Below are 22057 nucleotides of genomic sequence, written 5' to 3' on the forward strand. Positions count from 1 at the left end.
CAGTCACTCCTAAAGGCCTCTTCATTGGACGTAGTTGTCAAGTCTGTGACTAATGACCTCTTTTTTTAATGAGTGGGAAGTCTGTTCAAAGGCAACTACAGCAATTTGAAAGGTAAAAGAGTTAAGGAGGCTAAACAGGGCTTAAAGAGATGTATGTCTGATGTTCCAATTAGAAAATACTGTACAGTACATCTTCACTGTTGGGTTTAGTCTCAGGCATCATAAATAATTATCTACACCGGGGCAGCAATATTTAACATCTGCCACTGGTAGACAAGCAGAGCTTTGTACATAATTTGATAGCAATATCTGACTCATGCAAATGAAGTTTACATCCAATCTCGATGAAGGGACAGGTTCTAGGTATAAAGGTACCAAAGCCAGTGAGATAGTCCAGAATGAACTGCTCTGAGAGTATTGGTGACACCATTGAGATGCGGGGAGAGGCAGTAGGAGGGACTCTGACAATGATGAATGAGAATAGTCTGATACAGACGACGGAAGATCATTGCACAGCCTCATGGGGGATGAGCCTGATGCGGAGAGGGGACATTGGGTATAGAACCCAACTAGAAGTGCAGATAGGACTGGAGCCCTAATGAGAGAGAGAGAGAGAGAGAGAGAGAGAGAGAGAGAGAGAGAGAGAGAGAGAGAGAGAGAGAGAGAGAGAGAGGGGGGGGGGGGGATGGTTGGAAAGGGAGAGAGACAGGGAGAGAGAGAGAAACAAAGGAGTGAAAGAGAAACACAGCCCAGACGGGATGCAGCATAGACTGGGAGATAAAACACCACTAATCTCATCCTGGCGACATACCCAACCTACTCCTACTTGTCTGTCCGTACTTCAAGTGTTACTCGGGTTGGAAAGCTGAAACTGTGATGCAACAGGGTTCTATTTTGGCTCCATGGTAGAGCCCCCGAGGGCCCGGCCTACATGATGGAGCAGGTGAAGCCACAGCACTCCTTCAGCAGGGACAGGCCTGTCTTGGTGAAGGGGGACGAGGTCTGCTGGGCCCTGGACGTTAGCCGTCTGGCTGGAATTTGACCTGGGGAAGAGGAGGTGGAGTCAGTCAGAGGATATGGGGATGTACCAGGTGGAGCACTGGTGATGCAGTAGTAGATCAGACATAATGACACACGCATTCAGACTCACCCAGACACAAGGGTACGCAGACACATGCATGCACACACACAGATGATCTGATATGAGCAGAATACACGCTGATGAAAACTAATTTTGCTCGGTGGGGAGCCAGTTCAAAGATGTATGCATTTTTGTGGGTGAAAAACATTGTTTCAAAAATAAATGCTTCAGTAGGGAAGAAAGAATTTAACAAGAAAGAGGCGCAAAACTGTCCAAAGAAATCGTCATCAAATCAAGGCCACTGACTCTTACTGCCTCAAAGTGAATACTTGAAACCGTTGAGACATACAATTGAGCATTTGAATGGAAAATAATAACTCACTATGACCACACACACACACACACACACACACACACACCTTTCTTCTTGGAGTTTCTGGGGAACTTGGACTGGAGGAAATCAGCCATTTCTTTGTCCTCCTCCCTTTCCCTGTAGAGGAGAGAAAAATGGATGAGTGGAACTTGAAACGCTACATTTCTGTCTGTTCCTGCTAGCGATGACTAAGACTCCATATCCTCATGCCCTTTCTCCCTGGGTGTCTTCACATGCCTCAAAAACAATCAATTAATACCTCGTATTGTATTTGTATTTGTATTTCGGGGGGGGGGGGGGGGGGACAAGGCAGATGGAACAGAGTTCTGTAACATAGGTGGTTCAGAACCACGCTCCCGTGATGACCTGGTTTGAGACCTGACGACATACTGTATGTACGTTGGGACCCCAAGGTAAAATGCCTAGGCTTTAGCTCAGAGAGCTAACAGTGTTCTGGTGAGCATGACACCTGGTTTCGAACCCCAGTCGGTCACACTTGCCTTAGCCTCTCAAACTCCACATCGTCAACAAGGAAATCTCTGGTCTCCACCAGCTTGTGGATCTGCTGGAGAAGATCCTCCTCTTTCTGTCTGTCCTCGTTGGACTTGTCATTGTCTGTAACAGACAAAATGTTATGAGTTTGATCACTTTGGTCATGATAATGTATGATTACACAGTGTCTCATTCCCCAAGTCGATATTAACACATTGTAATCATTACTGACACATGACATACATTTTGTGCTTGGCGAAGGATTTAATGATCTCACTTACGACTGGATTCAGACTGTGGTGCTGTAGAGCTGCGCTACAGGGTGATAGAAATGTAAAGGTAGTGTTCCAGTGTTAGATGAGACTGCATTCCCGGTGAACGCTGCATATGTCGGCTCAATGGGAAATGACCTTTACCTTTAAATTGCTCTAGAGCGCTGAACTTCAGCGATATGGATTGAATACAGCCTTAATCATTATTTTACAGCACTTACAACTCATGAAAAATCAGAAATCAGAAAATCCACAACAATTTACAACAAAGGTTTTATGAAGCACAAATTGTGTTAGGTCCCACATGCAGTGGATACATTTTGACAAAAGAAACAGATCACCAGATGCAATTTTCTGCTTACATTCTTATCAAACTTAATGTGTCAATGCCATTATCTTCACAGAACCCACTAAATCTTCCCCAAACCCAGGATAGAGGTGCTGAGTGAATGTGGTCTGGACTCTATGGAGGAGGGTCATTGAGACGCCATAGAAGGACAGAGTTCCTTCCTTGTGGTCCAGGTACACTCCTACTCTGGAAGAGCAGGGGACAGGGATATCAGTCTGTTTATCATTGTGGTAGAAGGTGCAGCTATAGTCAGAGCAGATTAAACACCAGGATTGATCATTCTTCCCAAACAAACTGCCTCTGTCTTTTCTGCTGATCCCTTGATATGAGACGGCTATACAAACTGACCCATCCCCGTCCCAGTGTACCTCCCAGTAGCAGGCTCCAGACAGACCCTCCCTACACGGCACCTGGGGGTAGAAGGTAAATCTGTCTGGATGGTCAGGATATTCCAACAACTGACACTGGTCCCATTTAACATCTCTGTTCCCCACCGACAGATACAGTTTGTTATGTGCTGTGTTGGGATCCAATGTGAGCTGATCATTTCCAGATATCTTGGCCACTTCCTCCTCCAATACATCCTCCAGTCGTTCTTTTAGTCCGGAGACTGATTTCTTCACATCTTCAAAGGAGACATGTTGGTAGACAGTGCTAGGTAAGGCTTCAGATGCAGGAGTGACACAGAGAGACTGGACAGTCTGGAGGAAATGGATGTGGTCCTCAGTTTCCTCCAGCTCATTGCCTCTCCTCCTCAGCTCAACCACCTCCTGCTCCAGTCGCACCAATCGCTCTTCAACATGAATCCCTTCAGCCCTCTCCCGGGCTATGATCAGCTTCTTCACCTCAGAGTGCCTTTTCTCAATGGAACAGATCATGCTAGTAAAGATACTTCCACTGTTCTTCACCGCACCCTATGTAGATCGCTTGAGTGACTTCATAGCCTTTCTTACTTTATTATTCTCTTGGATTCTCTGCTGGAATGTCTCCCCCAACTCATGTTTTTTTCATGGCCTTTATGTTCATCTAACAAACACTGATAACAGATAAACTGCTGATCGGACCGGCAGTAAACCTCTAGTAGTTTATCATGATGAGAGCAGATCTTCTCCTGTAGCTGTGTGGTGTGTGTAGGAGATTCATAGTGAGGCTTGAGGTGAGTCTCACAGCAAGAGGCCAGACACACCAGACAGGACTTGACAGCTTTGAGTTTTCTCCCAGAACAAAAATCTCACTCCATTTCTCAAAAATCAGCATAACAGTGAGCTGGAGGAGCAGGTTAGAGGCCTGTCTTCAGATTCAGAAGTCAGACAACAGAGTGTTTTTCTTCAGAACAGGCCTTTGGATAAATCTTTCCATACACAGAGGGCAACTGTAGAAACCCTTGTGGTCATCCTGATCCCAGCTGCCCTCAATACAGCCCATACAGTAGCTGTATCCACAGGAAGTAGTCACTGGGTCTTTTAGTAGATCCAGACAAATTGAACAACTGATCGAGTATACTATCCCCTCGTATACCTTAACTGGCAATATTGATATTGTGGCAGATTATAACCAATGCCAGCCATAGTTAACCATATAGGCTATAAAGTTATGGCTACAGGTTAAATAATTTAAAGCTCAGATTTTCTCCCCATCATAACCATCAAGGGGGGTAAATAACAGTGGTTTCTTGAAAAGGGGAGAATTTATGCTTTCCCAAAGTATTACTTTAATCCTAATATTTAAATAGCATTAGTTTTCCCCTAATATTCAACCATTTGCATTAGTTTTTCCCCATAGGAAAAAAGCAACCTCAACACGCATTTGCAGACCGCTGCGCGAGAGCAGCAACACAGACGGATGAATAACAGCTCTCATGGGAAAATAGAGCTTCTGATGTGATCAAAGCAAAAATATCCTACATGAAAGTAAGAAAGAGAGTAAAGAGTAAACATTATTGTTTCTAGTTGAGGTCAATTACAAGACAAGTGTGGCACCTGACCTTGCATCAATTCAAAAGATTGACGAGTGACTGTTGTCACCGCCTGGGAGTTGTGTGGGAGAGCCCGGCAACTGAAAATACATTTTAAGAGGATTGGAAAGCAGATGAAAATGACATTTTCATCTGTTTTGTCCAATCCTAAGAATATGAACGCATGCAGAATATTTAATGTAATCCTCTCAATGGCAGAATTGACATCTTTCAGTTGCGATGTCTGATGGAGCTGATCTGGCCGGCTCTCCCACACAGTTCCCAGGGGGTCACTTCAGTCATTTGTCAATATTTTGAACTGATGCGAAGCCAGGTGCCTCAAAGAGAAACAACGTTTACTCCCTCTCTTACATGCTGACCAAACCGCACGCGTGCATGCGTCCGCGATCTCTGAACCAATTAGATTAATTTGGGGACAGGTTGAAAAGCATTAAACATTTATGGAAACTTAGATAGCTTGCTGTTGCTAGCCAATTTGTCCTGGTATATAAACATTGGGTTGTTATTTTACCTGAAATGCACAAGGTCCTCTACTCTGACAATTAATCCACCGATAAAAGGGTAAACCGAATTTGTTTCTCGTCAAAAAAAATAGTTTGTTGATGAGTATTTTTCTTGATATTTATTGTTGACGAAATGAACACGGGATAGGAGTTTGTTCTACCACCAATTTGACCCGTTGACAGTGGATATGTTTTGGTTGAGTATTCCATGTTAATAGGGAAACATTGTTTAAAGGGGGGTTTGAGTTTGATCACTTCTATAATGACAATGTATACAGTATCTCTTCACAGGATTCTGCTGTGCTGAAGAATCATTTCAAGAATTATGTACAAATTATACAGCTATTACATTTCGTGGATGGTGAAGGGACTACTGACCTCACTTATTAATTATTTGGTAACATGTCACTGTATTTTTATTTTTTTATTTTATTTTATTTAACCTTTATTTAACTAGGCAAGTCAGTTAAGAACAAATTCTTATTTACAATGATGGCCTACACCGGCCAAACCCGGACGAACCTGGGTCAATTGTGAGAAATATATCCACTGTCAACAGGGGTTAAATCAGTGGTAGAACAAACTCAATATATGACAACAGGATGAACAGTCATTTAAAAAAAATAATTATATCTGGTTTTATAACATCTCATGCTGTGAATCATGATTAATTAAAACTACTTAAGACAGCTTATAACAAATGTTATAATGTGCTTTATAAACTAGGTAGTTTGGCTCCTGGATGATGATTGGCTGAAAACTGTGGTTTATCAGACATTATAAACTGGGTGGTTTGAGTCCTGAATGCTGATTGGTTGAAAGTCATGGTATATCAGATCGTGTACCATGGGTATGACAAAACATGTATTTTAACTTCTCTAATTATGTTGGTAACCAGTTTATAATAGCAATAAGGCACCTCTGGGGTTTGTGATATGTGGCCAACATACCAGAACAGCCCTTATTCGTGGTATATTGGCCATATACCACACCCCCTCAGGCCTTATTGCTTAAATATACCATGGGTATGACACAAAACTACTTGTTTACTCTTCTAATTAAGTTGGTAACCAGTTCATAGCAGCAATAAGGCACTCCATGTTGCGTTGTGCGTAAGAACAGCCCTTAGCCATGGTATATTGGCCATATACCACACCCCCTCTGGCCTTAATATAGCTGTTATAAGGCTTTATGAATGCATGCATAAGGACACCTACAGTAAAGTGTTACCAACTATTTTACAGCACAACAATTTACACATATCACAGGATACAAAGACAATGTCAGTTTCATTAAGCACAAATGAATTTACCCATACTCAGCCCCACATGGTCCCAGCTGAGTATGAAAGATGGGTATTGTTTGTTGAGAAGTGTTTATGCTTATGACACAACGCCACTTCCTGATTCTGTGTGTACTCTGAACCTGTAGAGGGTGTGGTGTTGGACAGAGGTCAGGAAGAGATTGTCTGTCCAATCAGAGGCAATCTTTACTGCCATTGACGGCAAGTTTTACAGTATGTCTGGAATTTAACCCTCTACAATCCATTGTACCTTAGTCTGCAGTTCAAGACCTCTCAGTAGTTGACCTCTCCATTCAAAACACTATTATCATACTCATTGCCCTAACTAAAGTGAAAAAGACAATATAAAAAAAAATATTAATAATAAATAAATAATAGTTGGGCACACAATGTAAACATAGATTATACCTGGTATGGACACCAGTTTCTGGAGCTCCTTCTTGAGGCGAGTGATTTCCTTACACAGCTGAATGTCATCCATCCTAAAGACATAAACATGTAATTATTTAAAACCCCTGCATTACTCAGAATGATTCAGCAAATGGTCCAATCGAAGTTTACATGTATTTATTAAAATGTTTTGTCATTTAGTAGACGCTCTTATCCAGAGCGACTTACAGTAGTGAGTGTATACATTTTTGATACCAGTAACCCAGTATCACAGCATCACAGAGCCTAGAGACATCCATTACTGTCAGCTAACTGAGAGGCTCACCTCCTCGACCTTTCTACTTGTCAGGTAGGATGAACAGGGATGGCGGTGGGCAAGGTGCAGAATCCCTCCCATGTGGCATCCCAAGCTCCAGAGAACAGCCACTAGACTCAACAGGATTCATCACACTTGGACTGTAATGTTGAACTCTAAAATCATTCCATGAGTTAGAGTTCTTTCAGGTGTGACATAAGACTTCTCTGGTATTCTCTACAGCGCCACATCCAATACCATTACTGTCTCTGAGCAGCCAGCCTCACATCTTCGATGTTATTTAACGTCAATGGTAGAAAGCCCCCCCCCCCCCCCGCTCAGCCTGTACTCAGCTGCCTTTCTCTCTCCCACCACATTGTACTGAACCCACTGGCACAGCTTTAAACAGAATGCCTGACTTATTAGATATTTCAGATTCTAAACAGTGTCATCAAAGGCTAAAAACAAGATCCATATATTAAATAAACACTGCTGGGCTTCCATACATTGCCTGTGCCAAAACCTCCCTCCTCCAATGAATGAGGAAAGGATTCTCTCGCTCTCTCTCTCTCTCTCCCTCCCTCCATGTAACACTTTCCAAGCATTACAATACAGGGAGTAGGACTAGGCGCTCTGCTCCATGTGATTAGACCAGGGATTCTTCAACTTTTTCAGCCTGGGACCCACATGAGAAATTCTGTGATTTCCTGGGACCCAAGCTTATGAAAACCTGCAACTATTGGTACATATCGGTACATTTAATTGCCCTTATGTTTAAAACAAATGCAATATAGACAAAAACACATGACAATGAAATGAAATACCCATATAAATAGCGATTCATGTTTATTTTTCCCCATTAAAAACACTCTTACATATCTGTCTAGGTTGGAATGGTTGGTGTTAAAATACAATAAATCATTTTCATTCCGAACTGGAATAAATTGATCATATCACACAGACGTAGACCAGAAAACAAACACGCAAGCGCACACACACACACACACACACACACACACTCCTAATGAAAGGTGTGCGGCTGATTGAAGTTTTCATCAAGAATGTCTATTCTGGGCTCACTTTTTGACAGTGCAACCCTAAGGTCATGCTTCAGCATTGAGTCTGTTTCTGTACTTGTCTTTAGTTTGCTCCTTGGTCATGAGACCTAGTGACTTCAAACAAAGTTCAGAATGTCCACTCAGTGGCCCTACACATTGCACACCCTTTAGTTTGTCAATTTCCCTCTCATATGGTTTTACATTAATTTCAACCTCTCTTTCGTATCGTCTGAGATCCCCAAAGATTGGAAATCTGCCGCGGTCATCCCCCTCTTCAAAGTGGGAGACACTCTAGACCCAAACTGTTACAGACCTATATCTATCCTACCCTGCCTTTCTAAGGTCTTCAAAGCCAAGTTAACAAACAGATCACCGACCATTTCGAATCCCACTGTACCTTCTCCGCTATGCAATCTGGTTTCCGAGCTGGTCATGGGTGCACCTCAGCGACGCTCAAGGTCCTAAACGATATCATAATCACCATTGACAAAAGACAATACCGTGCAGCCGTATCCATCGACCTGGCCAAGGCTTTCGACTCTGTCAATCACCGCATTCTTATCGGCAGACTCAACAGCCTTGGTTTCTCAAATGACTGCCTCGCCTGGTTCATCAACTACTTCTCAGATAGAGTTCAGTGTGTCAAATGGGATGGCCTGTTGTCCGGAGGACAAGGACAACAATCAGTCCAATCCATAGGACAACAATCAGTCGTATATTGCACAAATCTGGCCTTTATGGAAGAGTGGCAAGAAGAAAGCCATTTCTTAAAGATATCCATAAAAAGTGTCGTTTAAAGTTTGCCACAAGCCACCTGGGAGACACACCAAACATGTGGAAGAAGGTGCTCTGGTCAGATGAAACCAAAATTGAACTTTTTGGCAACAATGCAAAACGTTATGTTTGGCGTAAAAGCAACACAGCTCATCACCCTGAACACACCATCCCCACTGTCAAACATGGTGGTGGCAGCATCATGGTTTGGGCCTGCTTTTCTTCAGCAGGAACAGGGAAGATGGTTAAAATTGATGGGAAGATGGATGGAGCCAAATACAGGACCGTTCTGGTAGAAAACCTGATGGAGTCTGCAAAAGACCTGAGACTGGGACGGAGATTTGTCTTCCAACAAGACAATGATCCAAAACATAAAGCAAAATCTACAATGGAATGGTTCAAAAATAAACATATCCAGGTGTTAGAATGGCCAAGTCAAAGTCCAGACCTGAATCCAATCGAGAATCTGTGGAAAGAACTGAAAACTGCTGTTCACAAATGCTCTCCATCCAACCTCACTGAGCTCGAGCTGTTTTGCAAGGAGGAATGGGAAAAAATGTCAGTCTCTTGATGTGCAAAACTGATAGAGACATACCCCAAGTGACTTACAGCTGTAATCGCAGCAAAAGGTGGCGCTACAAAGTATTAACTTAAGGGGGCTGAATAATTTTGCACGCCCAATTTTTCAGTTTTTGATTTGTTAAAAAGGTTTGAAATATCCAATAAATGTCGTTCCACTTCATGATTGTGTCCCACTTGTTGTTGATTCTTCACAAAAAAATACAGTTTTATATCTTTATGTTTGAAGCCTGAAATGTGGCAAAAGGTCGCAAAGTTCAAGGGGGCTGAATACTTTCGCAAGCACTGTAGGTAGTTGTGTGGGACATGTTCAGTTCATGCCTATGATTTCAGAGTTCAACAAAGCCAACAACTGCTTCATGTGTGCCACTGATAAAGAACCTGGATGTGGCCCAAAGACTGACTGGGTTAGTAACTTCATTTAACATGTTTATAATCTTTTGACAACAGTAAGACAATTTATGATATAACACAATGGATGGCTAATTCGTCATTCGTCATACTGCATTGATATTTGATATTATTTATAACGTGTTACGCTTTGTTTTGTTTTGATCAAATGTTTTGCATGCATGCGTTCCATGTGCTGTGCCTAGGAATGAAGACAAAAGAGTTCAACAGAGTAAAGAACACAAACTGGAAGTGCTGTCTTTGTTGTTGATAATGTATGCTATACCCCATCCACACTGAAGAGGCTCTCACATGTACATCAACCAGGAATAAAGAGAAAGTTAACACTGTGAAATGTTTCATACTTAATTGAAGTTAAGTGTCTGTTGACATGTTGGAAAAGATTAAAGGTCTACAATTTCTGTTTAATTTGTCAATATTACTTTTTTATTCATTGGTTTACTGGCCACCATTGCTGTGGTTACATGTTCAGTATATGTATTGACCAGCAAACCAACTGCAGCCTACCTCACAAGCTCACTCTCCATCCCTGCTTTGGACAATTAATAGCATGACTCTCATACTTTGCCCTTTTCCTTTATGGTTGATATTAACGACGAAAGGAGATATTTTCTGTCTCTCTCCTATTGTGTACCACTGTTAAATACTGTGGAAAAAGAATAAACATGGACAATAAGTACTTAGAACTACCAATTATTGTAGATAAATACTAAAGAAAATAATAAACACAACACTGGACTGAACCCCCTTAATTGTCAAACTAATATTAATGTACAACAATATAGAAGATACATGACTAGAGGTTATGCAATATGGGTGTATATCCACTGCATGCTTCTTAGGTGTGTAATTGTCATGACCAATGAGCTATTGCAACTTTGAAACTTTGAAAAATGTACGTTACACCGCGTGATTTTACAGTACACAAACAAGAGTGTGCAATATAGAAGGGTAGTTAGCGGACATTCGGTCACATGACCAAGGAGCTATTGAAATGTTACATTTAGAAAAATTATTGTAAAATCATGTGAGATGAAAATAGACAAACTGACATGCTGACCAGACCGGACACGTCGCGTGCGCGAGCGTCGCAAAATAAATGTAGAAATCCATGTTATTAAATTATTGCACCCAACTGCTCGCGCGCGCCGACGAGCGTCTGCGACGCCAAGGGCTAAAATAGAACTCATTCCTATTTCTGACGCAGATTGCGGTGAAAGTCCTGCCTCTCTCATCTCCTCATTGGTTTATAGAAGCAGGTACCCGCGTGCCATCTTCTCATTGGTTATACCCACGTGGGTGACTGAAAGACGAACTGTTTTGCCGGTAGTTGTGGTAATACAATGAAAGTTTAGATGCGATCACCATGTAAGTTAAACGATGAAAAAGTTTGGAAGGAGGAAAGATGACTAGATACGATTCGGTTGGCCATTTTATGTGTGGATTAATTGCTGGAGTATAGGTCCTTGTGCATTTCAGGTAAAATAACAACTCAATGTTTATATCCCAGGACAAATTAGCTAGCAACAGCAAGCTAGCTAAATCGGACAAATTAAAGTTAGCTAGCAAGTGCAAGCTAACTAGCCAAATTGCCATACATGTTTAATGATTTTCGACCTGTCCCCAAATTAATGTCATTGGTTCAGAGTTTGTTTTGATATTTTAACCTGCGTGTCATGATCGCGTTTGGTCGGGGGGGGGCAAAATAAATGTATGCACGATAGGGCACGATGGCACACGCACCCAGCCGGTTTGGGTTCCGTGTGAAGGGTGTGCAATGTGTAGGGCCACGGAGTGGACATTCTGAATCTTATTTGAAGTCACTAGGTCACATGACCAAGGAGCTATTAAAATGTTGAAAAATGCAGGTAAAACCATGTGAGATGAAAATGGACAAACTAAAGGGTGTGCAATATAGAAGGGTAGTCAGTGGACATTCTGAACCTTGTTTGAAGTCACCAGGTCACATGACCAAAGAGCTATTGAAATTCTAAATTTTGAAAAATGAATGTAAAACAATATGAAATGAAAATGGACAAACTAAAGGGTGTGCAATGTCTAGGCCCACGGAGTGGACATTCTGAACCTGGTTTGAAGTCACCAGGTCACATGACCAAGGAGCTGAAAATTGACAAACTAAAGGATGTGCAATGTGTGTCTATGCCATCGGGTTAGCTACAACCAGTTTTGAAAGTGATAGGAGTAATGGTTAAAGAGCTTTTGAAATGTGAACATTTTGATTTGTCACTTTGTTGACGGTCCCTAACTGCTGTTGGTGGACCTAAGGAAAACTACAGGCGAATATCCAACCTGAAACTGTCTTTACCTCGGTCAATGCTAGCTGACTTACTTTTCCACTGTCGAAGCATTGTTTTCTGAAGCATTGTGCCCCGACAAAAAAAAGTGGAGCCGTAACGTTATACCCTGTCAGCGATTGTAAATGGAGCTTCGTAGTATTCAATACCCTGAAGAAAGGTGAAGTATGAACCCACCCATACCCGTGTACACCTACTTATCACCTTGCACCTTATTCCCATCATTCTCCTGATCCTTAAACCAGAGCTCACATGAGACAGATGTTTCTGCAGATATATTTTAACCACAAAATTAGATTGTGATTCCAAAGACAGAGGATAGAGTCCTCTTATCAACGAGAGAAGTCTGTTCAGTGAAATACTGTTTCTTCAGTCAGATCCCTCATCTCCTTAGTTGTTGTAATTATGTTCCTATTTATCATTTGAGAAGCCTTTGCTGCCAAACGGGAGGTTGCGTCAATTGAACTGACTTCAACAAACGTGGAGTGACTGCACGGATGCCCTTTGATGATAATTTAAGTCCGGATAAACTTGCTAAGGCAATAATTAAAAGTTGGGCAATTGAAGTTGTTCATAACCACTTTGTAGGTGTTCTGAAATAACTCCCTGGGTTTACCGTCATTCTGTGGATGTTTTGTCAGGACGTGTCATTTTAATTTGTTCGTTTTGAGCGACTCATTACTAAGCACTTCCCTGCACAAAACACATTGTGGGCGCTTCTGGTTATTTCTCAAAGTTTGTATGAAGCGAGCGAGTGAGAATGACAGGGCAGTGGCTGACAGCGCATCATCTGCTGCTGAACCACAGCCCTGCAGCGTGTGGGTCGCGAAGTGATCTTCAATAAAACTGCAGAAAAAAAGATCTCGTAAACAGCAAAGCACAAGGCATCTCCCTCCCACTCGCGCAGCTGGCAAATTGAGCAGAGACACAGCTGCTAAGCAGAGAGCGCACTGAACAGAGAGTGCAGTTGCATTTGGCAAAATCAGTTCCAGTAATGAATGAAATAATTATACATTTACTCTGACACGTCGTGACCCACCATTAGTGGTGGGCCCTTTAAAAAAAGCTGGGTTAGACAAACATCCAGGTCCTCGTCAGAAGAGGACAAATACATAGTGCCGCTGCAGGGAGGAAGACAGAAAAGAGGAAACCACCAGATATTCAGTTAACTGGCTGTTAACAGGGTATCAGTGTTTACACATGCACTTACTTGCACACCTGTAGAATGATGCCGGAGAGGATGGCTGATATTTTAAGTGCTCTTAACCAACTGTGCTATTTTAATAATGTATAGCTAAGCTAAGGGTAGTTTTTTTCAAGCAGAAATTTGCATCCTGTTGCACAAACTCAAAACAGTTCTGGGACACTGTGAAGTCCATGGAGAATAGGAGCACCTCCTCCCAGCTGCCCACTGCAATGAGGCTAGGAAATACTGTCACCATCGATAAATCTACTACGATTGAGAATTTAAATAAGCATTTTTCTATGTCTGGCAATGCTTTCCACCTGGTTACCCCTACCCTGAACAACAGCCATCCACCCCCCACAGCAACTCGCCAAAGCCTCCCCCATTTCTCCTTCGCCCAAATCCAGATAGTTGATGTTCTGAAAGAGCTGCAAAATCTGGACCCCTACAAATCAGCCAGGCTAGACAATCAGGACCCTATCTTTCTAAAATGATCTGCCGAAATTGTTGCAACCCCTATTACTACCCTGTTCAACCTCTCTTTTGTATCGTCTGAGATTCCCAAAGATTGGAAAGCTGCCGTGGTCATCCCCCTCTTCAAAGGGGGTGACACTCTAGACCCAAACTGCTACAGACCTATATCTATCCTACCCTGCCTTTCTAAGGTCTTCGAAAGCCAAGTTAACAAACAGATTACCGACCATTTCGAATCCCACCGTATCTTCTCCGCTATGCAATCTGGTTTCAGAGCTGGTCATGGGTGCACCTCAGCCATGCTCAAGGTCCTAAACGATATCATAACCGCCATCAATAAGAGACATTACTGTGCAGCCGTATTCATCGACCTGGCCAAGGCTTTCGACTCTGTCAATCACCACATTCTTATCGGCCGACTCAACAGCCTTGGTTTCTCAAATGATTGCCTCGCCTGGTTCACCAACTACTTCTCTGATAGAGTTCAGTGTGTCAAATCGGAGGGCCTGTTGTCCGGACCTCTGGCAGTCTCTACGGGGGTGCCACAGGGTTCGATTCCCGGGCCGACTCTCTTCTCTGTATACATCGATGATGTCGCCCTTGCTGCTGGTGATTCTCTCATCCACCTCTACGCAGACAACACCATTCTGTATACTTCCAGCCCTTCTTTGGAAACTGTGTTAACCTCCAGACGAGCTTCAATGCCATACAACTCTCCTTCCGTGGTCTCCAACTGCTCTTAAATGCAAGTAAAACTAAATGCATGCTCTTCAACCGATCGCTGCCCACACCTGCCCGCCGTCCAGCATCACGACTCTGGACGGTTTTGACCTAGAATATGTGGACAACTAAAAATACCTAGGTGTCTGGTTAGACTGTAAACTCTCCTTCCAGACTCACATTAAGCATCTCCAATCCAAAATTAAATCTAGAATCGGCTTCCTATTTCGCAACAAAGCATCCTTCACTCATGCTGCCAAACATACCATCGTAAAACTGACCATCCTACCGATCCTTGATTTCGGCGATGTCATTTACAAAATAGCCTCCAACACTCTACTCGACAAATTGGATGCAGTCTATCACAGTGCCATCCGTTTTGTAACCAAAGCCCCATATACTACCCACCACTGCGACCTGTACACTCTCGTTGGCTGGCCCTTGCTTCATACTCGTCGCCAAACCCACTGGCTCCAGGTCATCTACAAGTCTCTGCTAGGTAAAGCCCCGCCTTATCTTAGCTCACTGGTCACCATAGCTGCACCCACCCGTAGCACGCGCACGAGCAGGTATATCTCACTGGTCACCCCCAAAGCCAATTCTTCCTTTGGCCGCCACAGATGATGCAATCTCTATTGCATTCCACACTGCCCTTTCACACCTGGACAAAAGGAATACCTATGTGAGGATGCTATTCATTGACTACAACTCAGCGTTCAACACCATAGCGCCCTCAAAGCTCATCACTAAGCTAAGGACCCTGGGGCTAAAAATCTCCCTCTGCAACTGGATCCTGGACTTCCTGACGGGGCCGCCCCTAGGTAGTTTGGGTAGGTAACAACATATCCGCCATCAACACAGGGGCCCCTCAAGGGTGCGTGCTCAGTCCCCTCCTGTACTCCCTGTTCACTCATGACTGCATGGCGAGCCACGACTCCAACACCATCATCAAGTTTGCCGATGACACAACAGTGGTAGGTCTGATCACCAACAACGATGAGACAGCCTATAGGGAGGAGGTCAGAGACCTTGCCGTGTGGTGCCAGGACAACAATCTCTCCCTCAACGTGATCAAGACAAAGGAGATGATTGTGGCCTACAGGAAAAGGAGGACCAAGCACGCCCCCATTCTCATCGACAGGGCTGTAGTGGAGCAGGTTGAGAGCTTCAAGTTCCTTGGTGTCCACATCACCAACAAACTATCATGGTCCAAACACACTAAGACATGAAGATTCGTGTAGAGGGCACGACAAAACCTATTCCCCCTCAGGAGACTCAAAAGATTCTACAGCTTGAGAGTATTCTGACTGGTTCCATCACTGCCTGGTATGGCAACTGCTCGGCCTTCGAGAGTAGTGCATACGGCCCAGTACATCACTGGGGTCAAGCTTCCTGCCATCCAAGACCTCTATGCCAGGCCGGTGTCAGAGGAAGGCCCTAAAAATTATCAAAGACTCCAGCCACACTAGTCATAGACTGTTCTCTCTGCTACTGGAGCGCCAAGTCTAGGTCCAAAAGGCTTCTTAACAGCTTTTACACCCAAGCCATAAGACACCCAAGCCAAAAAGTTTATTTTATTTCTTTGAATTTACTACAGAGACCTACTTTGATCTACTTTGATCTTCACCAATACAGCCAAGAGACTGCTTCTTAATAAAATACAAAGTCTTAATAAAGAGAGATGTACAAGAAGCTAATATTTTAAAAATTGGCTGAAGAACTTGTAAAGGTAGATTGCAAGAAAAATGTCTCCTAGACAGTTACTTCTCTCCTTGTGAACACATCAACGTTGTTTTAGTACGATCCTGAACCTACGTAGGAACACACTAGGAAGTAAAGTGACCCTGGCCCGTATCCACAAAGCGTCTCAGAGTAGGAGTGCAGATCTAGGATCAGTTTAGTGTTTTAGCTCATAATGAGTAACATTACATGGACAGAGGGGACCTGATCCTAGATCAGCACTCTGAGACGCTTTGTGAATAAGGGCCCAGGCAAGTATACAGTGCCTTGCGAAAGTATTCGGCCCCCTTGAACTTTGCGACCTTTTGCCACATTTCAGGCTTCAAACATAAAGATATAAAACTGTATTTTTTTGTGAAGAATCAACAACAAGTGGGACACAATCATGAAGTGGAACGACATTTATTGGATATTTCAAACTTTTTTAACAAATCAAAAACTGAAAAATTGGGCGTGCAAAATTATTCAGCCCCCTTAAGTTAATACTTTGTAGCGCCACCTTTTGCTGCGATTACAGCTGTAAGTCGCTTGGGGTATGTCTCTATCAGTTTTGCACATCGAGAGACTGACATTTTTTCCCATTCCTCCTTGCAAAACAGCTCGAGCTCAGTGAGGTTGGATGGAGAGCATTTGTGAACAGCAGTTTTCAGTTCTTTCCACAGATTCTCGATTGGATTCAGGTCTGGACTTTGACTTGGCCATTCTAACACCTGGATATGTTTATTTTTGAACCATTCCATTGTAGATTTTGCTTTATGTTTTGGATCATTGTCTTGTTGGAAGACAAATCTCCGTCCCAGTCTCAGGTCTTTTGCAGACAATCAGGTTTTCTTCCAGAATGGTCCTGTATTTGGCTCCATCCATCTTCCCATCAATTTGAACCATCTTCCCTGTCCCTGCTGAAGAAAAGCAGGCCCAAACCATGATGCTGCCACCACCATGTTTGACAGTGGGGATGGTGTGTTCAGCTGTGTTGCTTTTACGCCAAACATAACGTTTTGCATTGTTGCCAAAAAGTTCAATTTTGGTTTCATCTGACCAGAGCATCTTCTTCCACATGTTTGGTGTGTCTCCCAGGTGGCTTGTGGCAAACTTTAAACAACACTTTTTATGGATATCTTTAAGAAATGGCTTTCTTCTTGCCACTCTTCCATAAAGGCCAGATTTGTGCAATTTACGACTGATTGTTGTCCTATGGACAGAGTCTCCCACCTCAGCTGTAGATCTCTGCAGTTCATCCAGAGTGATCATGGGCCTCTTGGCTGCATCTCTGATCAGTCTTCTCCTTGTATGAGCTGAAAGTTTAGAGGGACGGCCAGGTCTTGGTAGATTTGCAGTGGTCTGATACTCCTTCCATTTCAATATTATCGCTTGCACAGTGCTCCTGGTGATGTTTAAAGCTTGGGAAATCTTTTTGTATCCAAATCCGGCTTTAAACTTCTTCACAACAGTATCTCGGACCTGCCTGGTGTGTTCCTTGTTCTTCATGATGCTCTCTGCGCTTTTAACGGACCTCTGAGACTATCACAGTGCAGGTGCATTTATACGGAGACTTGATTACACACAGGTGGATTGTATTTATCATCATTAGTCATTTAGGTCAACATTGGATCATTCAGAGATCCTCACTGAACTTCTGGAGAGAGTTTGCTGCACTGAAAGTAAAGGGGCTGAATAATTTTGCACGCCCAATTTTTCAGTTTTTGATTTGTTAAAAAAGTTTGAAATATCCAATAAATGTCGTTCCACTTCATGATTGTGTCCCACTTGTTGTTGATTCTTCACAAAAAAATACAGTTTTATATCTTTGTTTGAAGCCTGAAATGTGGCAAAAGGTCGCAAAGTTCAAGGGGGCCGAATACTTTCGCAAGACACTGTATATGTGCTCTCAACCAGCAGCCAATTTATCCATTGACAGAGGGTCATAAATCCATAACAGTAACATGTAGGAGCCTTGCTGCCTGTCCCAGTCTAGTTTATACACCATGTTCCAGTCATTAGGTCCCAATAAATGATGGAAGTGCTGATGCTGAAGCCTTGTTTTCAGATCACAGTGCAATCTGTCAATCACTGATCTAACACTCCTTCACAGGCCAATCATGACGTCATCCCAACGCTGAAACACACAGGATGGGGGGAAATCCCAAAAGTGTGAAACCATGGTAAACACGGATCTCAACGTGCCAATCACCATGGAAACCACGGGTCTCAAAGTGCCAATCACCGAGGATATATCAGGCTGACCTCTGACCCCTATCCTGGGAGGTTAACTCAAAGCAGCCTGGGTAAAGGCTGAAGCAGACTGAATATAAACACAGACACATAGTCATTTCCTTACATGCCACACGTTGTCAGTAAGTGGTGGTCAACCACTGGTCAAAATACTAACATTCTTCTAGAGCAGGGGTGGGCAACTCCAATCCTTGTGGGCCTGATTGGTGTCACATGTTTTCTCCATCCCTAGCAAACACAGCTGATTAATCAAACTGCATTCTAAACTGAAGATCATGATTAGGTGATTATTGGAATCAGGTGTGTTAACTGGGGCTGGGGCAAAACTGTGACCCCAATCAGGCCCTCGAGGACTGGAATTGCCCATCCCTGCTCTAGAGGCTGGAGAGTGGTGTCAGACAGACAGGGTACATCATCCATGACTAGGAGGATGAGACATCAGACCATAGTGAGTTCTGGTCTCCTGCCACATGACACATTTCCCTTCTGAGGAAGTGATGACTCATAGGTCAGTGTAGTGACGTACTGTAGAGCAGAGCATTATTCATACTGTAGTGTAGATAGAGCAGAACACCACTGCTGAGTGAGGGGGTCAGCTACAGTGTCATCATTAGTATGCTACATCATTGTTAATTCAGGACTAAGTGGCAGCGGTATAATTAGAATGTTATGGACATGACTACTGAGTGAGGGGTCAGCCAGGTGACATCATTAAGAAGGGTCAGCACTAGCTACTGAGTGAGGGGTCAGCCTAATGACGTCATTATGAATGGACAGCACTAGCTAGAGTAACAGTGCTTTTAAGACAACTGGGAAAGATGAAAAAAAATTAGCTCAAATCATGGCGTCCGTGATCTTCAGGTCGGAAAGTTGGATCCAAGTCGGATCTCGTTTTTTCAAAGTTCCTGGTTGTCTTGAACCACTGAAGTCTGAAGTCAGACATTTCCGAGTTCCCAGCCTAGTGACATCACTAGCTCCTGAGGGAGAAGGTCAGTTTAGTAGCATTATCAATAGGGAAGATAATAGGGAAAGTTGTTTTTCACTCCAGCTGAGAGAGACAATGCCCTAAGGTTTATGCACTCACTCACTGTTGTAAGTTGCTTTGGATAAAAGCATCTGCTAAACGGCATATATTATTTATTGTTATATTACATGCAGTAAACAGTTCATTGTCGGTTTACAGGTTGCCTAGATGAAGCTGAATCGTGACTTGTACAGTTTATAGTTTGAACCCATGCTACTCTATTCTTTATCTAAGACAAAGAGAATGTCAGGGCACTGTTCTTATGGTTCCCCCTGTCTGTAGGACAACTGTAGCCCTCCAGTAACCCAGTTTCACAGCATTACAGTTGGGTAGCTGAGCCTAGACATCCATCACTGTCAGCTAACTGAGAGCCTCACCTCATCTACCTCTCTACCTGTCAGACGGGATGAAGAGGGACCTGCGGTGGGCAAGGTGTAGAATACAGAAGATGTATGACCTGAAAGAAACCCCACTGTTCTATTTAAACAGATTATACTCCCTTCTATTCTATTATAATGAAATCGTTGAAGCAACTTTGCTTCTATTCTTTGTTATTATTGTTATGAGTGGTGTGTTGAATGGGTTTTCTATAAACTTGATTTGATCAAGTCATGATTTACTCATGTTCCCGAATTGGCAACATACAGGGATTATTATACTAACTACTTACACTTTATATGCTCCGTCATACTCAAGAAAAATAAAATAATTTGTGTGTTATTAGTTTAAGCAGAATGTTTTTGTCTATTGTTGTGACTTAAAGGAAGATCAGATCCATTTTTTGACCAATTTATGTAGAAATGCAGGTCATTCCAAAGGGTTCACATACTTTTTCTTGCCGCTGTAGTATTTGAACTTAGATCTGATTAAGTGACATACAGTTGAAGTCGGAAGATTACATACACCTTAGCCAAATACACTGCTCAAAAAAATAAAGGGAACACTTAAACAACACAATGTAACTCCAAGTCAATCACACTTCTGTGAAATCAAACTGTCCACTTAGGAAGCAACACTGATTGACAGTAAATTTCACCTGCTGTTGTCTATTCCATTTGCACAACAGGTGGAAATTATAGGCAATTGGCAAGACACCCCCAATAAAAGAGTGTTTCTGCAGGTGGTGACCACAGACCACTTCTCAGTTCCTATGCTTCCTGGCTGATGTTTTGGTCACTTTTGAATGCTGGCGGTGCTTTCACTCTAGTGGTAGCACGAGACAGAGTCTACAACCCACACAAGTGGCTCAGGTAGTGCAACTCATCCAGGATGGCACATCAATGCGAGCTGCGGCAAGAAGGTTTGCTATGTCTGTCAGCGTAGTGTCCAGAGCATGGAGGCGCTACCAGGAGACAGGCCAGTACATCGGGAGACGTGGAGGAGGCCGTAGGAGGGCAACAACCCAGCATCAGGACCGCTACCTCCGCCTTTGTGCAAGGAGGAGCAGGAAGAGCACTGCCAGAGCCCTGCAAAATGACCTCCAGCAGGCCACAAATGTGCATGTGTCTGCTCAAACGGTCAGAAACAGACTCCATGAGGGTGGTATGAGGGCCCGACGTCCACAGGTGGGGGTTGTGCTTACAGCCCAACACCGTGCCGGACGTTTGGCATTTGCCAGAGAACACCAAGATTGGCAAATTCGCCACTGGCGCCCTGTGCTCTTCACAGATGAAAGTAGGTTCACACTGAGCACATGTGACAGACGTGACAGTCTGGAGATGCCGTGGAGAACGTTCTGCTGCCTGCAACATCCTCCAGCATGACCGGTTTGGCGGTGGGTCAGTCATGGTGTGGGGTGGAATTTCTTTGGGGGGCCGCACAGCCCTCCATGTGCTCGCCAGAGGTAGCCTGACTGCCATTAGGTACCGAGATGAGATCCTCAGACCCCTTGTGAGACCATATGCTGGTGCGGTTGGCCCTGGGTTCCTCCTAATGCAAGACAATGCTAGGCCTCATGTGACTGGAGTGTGTCAGCAGTTCCTGCAAGAGGAAGACATTGATGCTATGGACTGGCCCGCCCGTTCCCCAGACCTGAATCCAATTGAGCACATCTGGGACATCATGTCTCGCTCCATCCACCAACGCCACGTTGCACCACAGACTGTCCAGGAGTTGGCGGATGCTTTAGTCCAGGTCTGGGAGGAGATCCCTCAGGAGACCATCCGCCACCTCATCAGGAGCATGCCCAGGTGTTGCAGGGAGGTCATACAGGCACGTGGAGGCCACACACACTACTGAGCCTCATTTTGACTTGTTTTAAGGACATTACATCAAAGTTGGATCAGCCTGTAGTGTGGTTTTCCACTTTAATTTTGAGTGTGACTCCAAATCCAGACCTCCATGGGTTGATACATTTGATTTCCATTGATAATCTTTGTGTGATTTTGTTGTCAGCACATTCAACTACAGTGCCTTGCAAAAGTATTCGGCCCCCTTGAACTTTGCGACCTTTTTCCACATTTCAGGCTTCAAACATAAAGATATAAAACTGTATTTTTTTGTGAAGAATCA

At 43.5% G+C, this 22057-nt stretch overlaps 1 protein-coding gene and 1 pseudogene across 1 annotated transcript in view; both read right to left on the reverse strand.

Annotated features, from left to right (window-relative positions):
* Nucleotides 1–701: 701 nt before the first annotated feature.
* The window catches only part of LOC139423818 (bMERB domain-containing protein 1-like), a 34252-nt gene continuing 12896 nt past the window's right edge, over nucleotides 702–22057 (reverse strand). Inside the window, exons 3-6 of the mRNA XM_071175455.1 lie at nucleotides 6757–6830; nucleotides 1955–2069; nucleotides 1501–1571; nucleotides 702–1043 (exon numbers count right to left, since the gene is read on the reverse strand). Of these exons, the coding sequence (XP_071031556.1) occupies nucleotides 928–1043; nucleotides 1501–1571; nucleotides 1955–2069; nucleotides 6757–6830 (376 nt within the window). The 3' untranslated portion in view covers nucleotides 702–927. The remainder of the gene's footprint in view (nucleotides 1044–1500; nucleotides 1572–1954; nucleotides 2070–6756; nucleotides 6831–22057) is intronic.
* LOC139424134 (E3 ubiquitin/ISG15 ligase TRIM25-like) lies at nucleotides 2594–6544 on the reverse strand (annotated as a pseudogene).

The sequence above is a fragment of the Oncorhynchus clarkii genome, chromosome 13 (genome assembly GCF_045791955.1).
Source record: "Oncorhynchus clarkii lewisi isolate Uvic-CL-2024 chromosome 13, UVic_Ocla_1.0, whole genome shotgun sequence".
Lineage (NCBI taxonomy): Eukaryota > Metazoa > Chordata > Actinopteri > Salmoniformes > Salmonidae > Oncorhynchus > Oncorhynchus clarkii.